This window comes from Olea europaea, chromosome 13, assembly GCF_002742605.1.
Source record: "Olea europaea var. sylvestris chromosome 13, O_europaea_v1, whole genome shotgun sequence".
NCBI classification, from domain to species: domain Eukaryota; kingdom Viridiplantae; phylum Streptophyta; class Magnoliopsida; order Lamiales; family Oleaceae; genus Olea; species Olea europaea.
The window spans coordinates 26,884,252-26,893,552 of NC_036249.1; the positions used below are offsets into that span (position 1 = coordinate 26,884,252).

General features: G+C 35.9%; 1 protein-coding gene across 1 annotated transcript; it reads right to left on the minus strand.

Moving 5' to 3' along the window:
- Positions 1–2,604: 2,604 nt before the first annotated feature.
- Positions 2,605–3,627, minus strand: LOC111408072 (histone H2A.1-like). The gene is made up of 2 exons (XM_023037841.1): positions 3,320–3,627; positions 2,605–2,956 (listed from the first exon to the last, which is right to left on the minus strand). Exons 1-2 carry the CDS (start codon positions 3,527–3,529, stop codon positions 2,711–2,713), a joined length of 456 nt encoding a protein of 151 aa, XP_022893609.1. The 5' UTR covers positions 3,530–3,627; the 3' UTR covers positions 2,605–2,710.
- Positions 3,628–9,301: the final 5,674 nt, after the last annotated feature.

Genomic DNA, 9,301 nt, shown 5'->3' on the forward strand with positions numbered 1-9,301 from the left:
CTGGTAGATCACTGGTTTATGTTGTGCATAGCTTTGTCAAACCACAAGGGTGATAAATTCAGAAAATTTCTTTACAATACTCTCCAAACCATTCCAAGTAAGAAAGTGTAATACAGAATGTCTAGTTAGAATACTCACATTTGTTTCCCATTGAATGAAAATGGATACTATTAATAGAAAAAAAATTGCAGTAAATCGGAAATACTAAGGAAGATTTGCAATGAATAAAAAATACTAAGAAGAATAGATAAATCTTTAACTACTATCACAACATTGATACATTCAGACTTAAGGTAAGAGATGTTGATAGAATGTGTCTTATTAAAGTGCAGCAGCTTGCATTGCCAAGCACAACATTCACCAGCATTCTGTTTTGATTAATCTCCTACGAACAACATTCACCAGCAATCATCTGTACATTCACCAAGCATTCACAAGAATATGGAGTAAAGATTAATCTTATATCACCAACATTTATCAGCATTCATTTATACATTGCTTGGCTTGAAATCTTAATCCTACACAAAAGAAAAACAACTTAGTACACAAACACATAAAAAACTGATTTATCAGTGAAAAAAAAAAAAAAATATTTACTTACATGCTTTAGTCCATTTGCTCATTACTCCCATTTACATTTTTCTTAGGGTTCTTGGGACATATTCTCTTATCATGGCCTGATTCGTTGCATAGTGCACAATAACGCTTTTTAGTTATTTGTGCCAACTCAATACTTGATTTGAACCTCTTCGAAGTAAGATGGTCTTTTCCTTGGCTTTTCTCATCCTTCTTCCTTTCTTTTGTGATTGAAACATTGGGATTTAACAGTACAAGTTGAGATCTGTCCCCATTACAATTAGCTAACAGATTTGGAGAAGTTTCAACACGCAGGTTTGTTCCAAATCCACTCTGTAAATCTGCTCATGTACTTCTTCAGTAGCTTTGATATATAGTTTGTATCCTTCATTCGATTCGACAGCATGACAAGCTAGTTGGGTTGCTATCCGACACATATGACCAAATCTCAATGCCTTTATATGTTGCTTATCATCCTTAATCACAATTTTTTCTGATTCTGTACTCCTAAATTTATTTGCACCTTGCATCCTCCTCTTTTTAATAAAATTAAAAGTACGTCAATGTCTTCACGAATAACTACTTTGAAAATATGACTGCAAATTATTCCCACAAACTCAAAATGTTGACATTCACATCTTCCTTCATGATTTTGCAAATTATATCTTACTTGAAACTTCTCAAATTTTCTCTCTATGTTGAACTATGTATGTCGCACAATCATAATTCACTTCTTCAACTCCGTAATCCTTAACTTTCATCCATTCTTCTTTAAATTTCTCAAAAATATTCCTAGTATATACTTTTGATGCATGCTTTAGAAGTAAATTATCATCATTAACAATTCTATATTTATGTTCTGATTCAAAGTCTTCATCATTTTCCCTTTTTACAATTGGAACTAAAGCTTGATCATATTTCAGTGGTGAAACAAATTTATGATTGTGATCATCTTCAAATGCTTTAACAATCAAATAAACACTTTCAATGTCGTTTGAGATTCGTATGTTAGCCTTATATCCATCTCTAACCGTTGAGCAACCTCTTTTTGTAGAACCCTCTATTTGACAATTCTCTATTTCACTTGATCCTTCAACAATCTTCCTAATATAATATTTTCCTTCATGTGAGCACACAAATTTAATAAGGGAAACTTCATTTATACGTGGGCATGACTTAACTGCTATTCGAGTAAGAATCCAAAAACCATTTTGTCGTCCATAATATTCGTAGTATGTCCTTGCTTCCTCTGTTGTCTTAAATTTCATCCCAACATAAGGTGCTTAGCCTTTTATTGATGATGACCCAATCTCATCAGATTGAGACACGTGTACATAATTGCCACAATTGGTTGCATCCATCTACAAAATTAATTTGAAAGAATCAATCAATGATATTGATTGCATAGAATTACCAAATTCATTGTTGAATAACTCATACATATATTTTCTTAAACAAATTGTAGCATACTTCATTTTTAAAGTATTCTCTGTTGAACTAGATAATAACATTTTACTAACACTTCAAGCAAATTAAAACTCAATTATAACCTTTAAATCACAAACAAATCAAGCATTATGCTAAAATTGATGCAATACTTCTCAAACTGCACGATACATTATGTTGAAATCAAAAGAAATCAACGCAGATCCTTTTTCCCACAATTCATGATAAATCAAATTTCAATATTAGAGAAAAATCATATTCAAGAACATGATATAATGCAATTTTAAAATCATGCAAAAGGATCCCAGGGCAGACCCACTAAGAGACAAGTGGGTCAACCGCCCCCACTAAATTTTCAAAAATCTTTAATTCCACCTTGTGAAATTTAAATTTTCAAATTTTTTCTTATTTCTTTCACAATTTACTTTAACCCATTTTTTGTTTCACCGCCACTGAACTATAATTTTAGATCCACCCTAGAAATGATCAAAATAACAAAACCCATTAATTTAGTGGTAATATTATTACCCATTTCATACTTTGTATGAATAATAAATAAAGATTGAAGGCACAGAAAGAACGTAAATAATAACCAAAAGCAATTTTTCATTAATATAAATCTTCATGTCAATAACAAAAAAATAAAATAAAATAAATCCTAGATTGAAACTAGATTGTAGGGCTAAATCTAGGCCTTTTTTGGAGATTTGGATGCCTTCGGGGACTTGGTGGCCTTATCCTGAGATTCATTAGCAGTAGATTTCTTGGGCAAAAGAACTGGATTAATATTGGGCAAAACTCCACCACTCGCAATTGTTACACCATGCATCAATTTTCCCAATTCATCGTCATTCCTTATTGCCAACTGCAAATGCCTTGGAATAATCCGACTCTTCTTGTTGTCCCTTGCAGCATTTCCAGCCAATTCCAACACCTTCAAACAAGGAATAATGCAGAAAATAAGATTTAGACAATATGATAAACATAGTATTAAAGTCGAGCAAATGAACTAAAAATTCAAGGTTAGTGACAACCCATTGAAAAAATTTATGAATTGGCCAAACCTTTAATCAAGAGGCAAATGTAATTTAAATAAATATGTATAAACCATCCAACATAGACAGGAAAATTAATATAGGATTCAAGTCGATCAAACCTAGTTTGGAAAATTTGTCAAAATTTTAATAACAAATCACATAAATAGGTTCGAACCCAAAAACTCCGAAATAGAAATCGAAATCATCTGAATATGCGTTATATGCCCAAAAATCTTTAGAAAAATCATTTGTAGATTTACCTCAGCAGCCAGGTATTCAAGTACAGCAGCCATGTAAATCGGGGCTCCAATACCCACACGCTGCGCATACCGACCCTTTTTGAGAAAACGGGCGATTCGACCTACCGGAAATTGCAGCCCAGCTTTCACCGATTTGGGTATGGCCTTCTTCCTATCGCCACCCTTTCGGCCGCCGACGCCCTTCGTGATTGTTGTCTTTGCAAATTCCATTTCTTAACTTTCCTCCAATTGAAGAAATAAATACCTTCACTCTTTGAGAGGGAAAAATGTATTGGCAGATTTTGAAAAGTTGGAGTAATGTGCGAAAGTAAAAGACAAATGGGGTGATATTTGTACTGCGCTCGAGGGGGTGAGAGCGTGGGTTGATGGCAATCCGTGTGCTTTCAGTCAGCCAATGAGATTAGTTCTTGAATCTGCAGTTAGGATTTTCTAGTGGTGATCGAACGGTTGACATGAGTACGGATTGATGATTCGCATGTACATGTATGAACCAATAGAATCGTTGCAAGTGGTGTGGGCGAGAATTTAAAATTTTCTTTTGGTTTCGAGAAATAGTGATGTTGATCTAATCTACAAACTCAAACAAATATTCGCTCTTAAGGATTAATGCAAAAAATAATAATTTTTTTTTTATTTCTTCAACAATCAAGGAAAAACAAAAATTGCATATCACAATGGAAAATTTGCTGATAGTTTAATTTATTTCTTCAAAAATTGCTGATAGTTTAATTTATAAAATAAAATAAAAAAGCCAATTTCAGCATATCACAATTAATCAACACATCCAGAAACCAACAAACAAATTCTTCTGTATCAATTCCCAAAAAAGAAATATGTGAAAAAAACTTTAAAATAAACAAGCAAAAATACATATGCATACCCACTAACATTTAACTAGTCTACCTATCCTATCCCCTTTCTTAAAAATAATAGCAATAGTTGTTCATTTGAGGAATATAATCAATGGCCAATCAGAAGCCGAAGTTAATTTTAAATAATGGGTTGACTGGTCCCTTTTTCGGATTTATGCCATGAAATTTGTAATTACCTATACATTGTTAATCTGAAATTGGCGATTCGATGTTGCTGGCCAAATTGTGAAAAATAATAATAATGATTCACAAACCATGCTTATTTTACCTTGTAAACGATACGGTAAATTGCAGTGTACCTTAATCTTCCCCTCCCACCACTTGTTCGAGGCAGCAAATGTTCCCATTGCGGAGATATACTCGACATCAGTGTTGTTTAGTAGCTCTTGTAGACGTCTATGCTTCTGCCGAAGACCGTCACAATGATTCTTAAGCTGCTGCTTCGTCCAACAGTGACCGAAGTTAGAGTTGAACAGACGGATGACTTGGTCACATCCGTGTTTCTTGAAGCACTTTTCATTACGGTGCCCGTTTGCATTCACTATCTCGCACGCGGCAATGAAAATTCGATTCTCTTGTGGATTCCATAGGGCATTCTTGCGCGCTGGTGACTTGGACAAGTATTGGAGGTAGACGAATGTACTGGAGTACCCATCTGTGGCAACAAACGGAGCACATCAGATTGGTAAATAAATTGGACACAGTCAGAACCTATATGCTCCGCCAGCGAAACAAAAATGAAGGAACCTTCGTCACTTACCGAGGGGACATATGAATCCATGGTATAAGCAACTAAGCGGTGATCGACGGACGGGTACAGTCGACGTCTACCTTGTACAAACAATTGTCCCCGTCGACGAGGAGAAATTCAACAATCCGGATGGAAAAGTCAACTATGTGCTGTTGGACTCGCTAATTGACGGAGGGAAAAAAATTGCGATTGGATCTGGAAGTAATTCGTCGACTGGTTGTGATGAAAAAAAATATGCATTTTCTAATGAGTCTGTGGAAAGAGAAGGGAGAGAGAAAGGTGTTGGTTGTTGAGCATTCAATGAGGAGGGCAATGTTGGAAAAAGGAAGGTAAAATGCTGTTAGCCTTTTTCCATTAAACAATTGTCCAACGGACCATTTTTTGATTCTCAACGGTCCGAATTTTGCTATTTAGCACGCTAGACAGTCCCTAAATTGTAGACCCAATTGACATGAAATTAAAATATATTGATTCAATTGAAATGTATTGAAGTATAGAATTATCTTACAGTCCAATTCACCACTAGGAATATTTTTCAAATATAGTTGAAATCGATTCCAAAAATTTGGATCTTCTTTATCTCGAGTCACAATGGTAACTGGACCTCATTTTGCCATCCTTATCTCGAGAAGTGTTAATTGTTTGGAGGTTGCTACTTTCAGTTTTTTATTATCTCTAACCGTGATAAAACATAATGGCTCTTTCCATATGATTCACCACATGCGTGAGTTAAATTCAACGCTTCAAAACAAAGTAAATAATTCCTAAATTTCTAGCGCAAGCCATGGTTACCCCTAATGCTAAAATTTAAATTGAGATAAGTCAACATATCAAAGCGGATCAATTTGAGTTTGTAAATTACGAGAGATGCGAATTTATCACTTAAGACAACCACTATTTGTACTAAAGTATCTAACAATTGCGGAAATCAATTACCCACAATCGAATCCTAAATGTAGGAAAAACACACCTGTCCAGATTCCACTGTATGACCAAAAATAGAAAACTAACAACATCAAAATGTTAGAAAATGATATTAGGAACAAATTATCTAACAGCGAGGGATCACTCGGCTCGGGCTCGTGGCTCGTGAAAGACAAGCCGAGCTTGAGGTCGGGGGCCGAGCCGAGCCCACAAGCCGCTCGTGAGCCCGTGATTTTTTAATTAAATTTTTTTTTTTTGGTAAATTTGCACATTTTGGACCTTTTTTTAAAAAAAATTTCATATTTTTTTACGAACTCACAGGCTCGTCAAAATGGCTCATGGGCCGTGTGCTCACAAGCCGCTCGTGGGCTCGATGAGTCAAGCAGGCTCGGCTCGTGGGATTGAGTCCCTGCTCGGCTCGCTCGTCATTTGACAAGCCCGAGCCATCCACAAGCCAGGTTTTGACGAGCTGAGCGCCATTCGGCCCGTTTGACATCTCTACTAATAGATCTCCAGAAAACACTGCACGGGCCATTACATGCTACCAACAGCCTTTGTGCGTGGGCTTACACGCCGTGGAACAGTTATACTTAACGGTTACCCTGGTGCGCCTCTAACTGCACATCACGCCGGTGGTCTTTGTTTTCACAAACTCCTTCTGGATTGATCGAAAATCATGAAAGTAGCCTCGATTTTTGGGCAATTTTTTGAAGAATTTTGCAATATGTTTTCTGCTTCATTTTCGCTAGTTTTTTGGATAGTTATTGGTACGTTTTTCGAGCCAAATTCACCACCTTGAAGCTCTAATAGCAATTATCATGGAAGCTCACTCCAAGGATTGTGAATCAGTGATTTTTGGGCTCAATTTCATGTTACCTTTTGCTATTAGACAACCAATCCAAATAGCTCCAACCAATAACTAATATATTCACCTTGTTGCTCCTCAATTTTACCTACATGACAAGATAATGGTGATGATTTGTAGCCACAAACGCAATAAGGAAACTAATGAAAAAGAAAAAATGGAGACCAATGATGAAATAAGTAATTGCTGGTTTTTAGAAGTAATGGCAGCCGGATTTTTGTCTCTACCACACACACACATATTTCTCTCTCAATAGCATAGCCGTGTATTTTTCTCCTTTCACACACAAATCATACACTGGATGGCTAGGGCAAAGACACCATATATATATATATATATATATATATATATACACTAAGTTAGGCTTTAGTTGGACCAATAAAATATTAAATGAGTTTTGAGTAGCATTAATTTCTTAAGCTATTTCCAACTATCCATATTGTTTTCGGGTTGAGCATTTTGGACTTGGTTGATGGTAATTAAGGGAAAAATTCACAAATCAGGTTTTAACTATACACAATTCAAAAATCAGGTGTTAAGTTTCACTAATGCAAAATTCCTGTTTTTTCCTAATTAGTTAAAAATATTTATTAATTAAATATAAGAAAAGTCACAATTATACAATTAATGGTTACATATACATAATTATGGGTCACAAATTATTTCGAGATCACAAATCAAAACTTTTATAGGTCACATTATTTCGAGGTCACGGATTAAAAATTTATAGGTTATAGTTTGTGTCATTTGTCATAAATCCAAAAAATTATAGGTCACATATTTTCAAATTTGATGATCACAGATTACTTTTTTAGTCACAAAATGATCAAATTTCAAGGTCACATATTAATAGTTAGTCACAGATGACCAAATAGTTGATTATAGACACCAAACACCCGTTCTCGATCCGTCACAATACTTGGTCAGAAACACTATCCTCCGCCACAACACCATCACAACCATCGCGACCACTCCAAAAACTTACAAACCTAACTAAAATAACTCAACACCAGCCACCGCACTAGGCCAAGCAGGCCACCCAACGCCAGCAATGACAGAGATTGAACAGTAAGAGTACAACAGGTCGATCAGAAAACTGCCAACAAAAACCACCGACCACCACGCCATTGCTAACCAAAAATTGCCTACCACCACACCATCGCTTGTACAGCACCACAACCACTGTTAAGAACTGCAAATACAACAAACAAAAATCAGCCCCAAAAACTTCGGCACCACCAGATTAAATTGTTCAGCCACATCGCCACACCGCATGGCTACCTAGAACACCACCACACCACTCCATACCATCCCAAAAACTTAGATGCCACCAAATCGAACTCACACAGCCGTAATGCCAACACAACACACCGCTACCTAGATTCACCCCAACACACCACACCACACCTTACCTACCCAATCCAACGTCGATTTCGCCTTTGTTTCGCGACGCCATCGTTCACAACAACATTGGCCGGCAAAAGCTGAGTGGAGAAGAAACGCGCTCACACTCGTTACCGTCGTGAGCATAGGAGATGCAGCACTCACGCTCCTAGGAATTGTCGCGATCTGTGTACTGATGAACCTGAAGATCTACATGCAAAGGCGTCGTGATGGAGTTGCCCAAAGAGACGGCTGCGCTAATGCCGCGCCTTAACACACCATTGGTGCCATGTTGTCGGAGAAGAAAGAGACGGACCAGACAACGGACGGTATAGAGAGGGAATGATGAAAATGAAAGGAGAAATAAATCTATGGTTTGGGGATGTTGAGGTGTGGTGGGTTAATTATAATACCCGATTTATGATTAATTAAACTTTGGACCTGATTATTGAAAAGTGATTTTTAAACATCTAGTTTTGTGTAATTTCCACTGGTAATTAATTTATCATTGGTTGAGGCCCGTGAAATTATATTCCGACTTTTATATCATAGCTTGAGATTCATTAGGTATCATAATCCAACAAAATAATAATTTAAAAGAGAACCACGTACTTAAGAAAACGCTATAGCCCAAACTACGAATATATTAAGTTCAATTATCCTGCATTATAAGAAAGATTTTAAAAAATCATATAAGTTTGTAAACAATTCAAGAAAGTAAAAAGCTCAAATTGTAAAGAATGAAACTTTGATTCATTAATTTACACCACAATCTAGCTTTAACATTTTGATTCATAGAAAGCCTAACTTACAAAGGTTAACACGTACTAACTTTTGAAATACAACAATGTGATGCGGTGCAAGAGGCAAATAACAAGAAACAATCTTGATTTTTAGGTTATGTAATTTTTTACCGGCCTACAAATTATAAATAAAAAATTATATATAAAGAATCGATTCCGTTTGGTATTCACGATTTTAGTTCAAGAATCAAGAATCGATCCGAAACCCAATCAATTATCAGTTCTCAATTTTGATATCTAATTTAGAGGCTGTTTGGTTTCCATTAATTTTGCACAGTAATGAATTTTTAGACCGCTGCTCATTATTTGCCTGCTAACTCACGTGATTTGCTCAGAGACCAAGACTTCTTCTTTTCCAAAATTTGCCCTTGCCCTTGCCCATCG

Excerpts from the sequence above, each read along its gene's own strand:
- LOC111408072 (XM_023037841.1), bottom strand. The coding sequence starts at position 3,529 with ATGGAATTTGCAAAGACAACAATCACGAAGGGCGTCGGCGGCCGAAAG. Across the intron at positions 2,957-3,319 it reads TTGAATACCTGGCTGCTGAG|GTGTTGGAATTGGCTGGAAA; the intron begins GTAAATCTACAA and ends CCTTGTTTGAAG.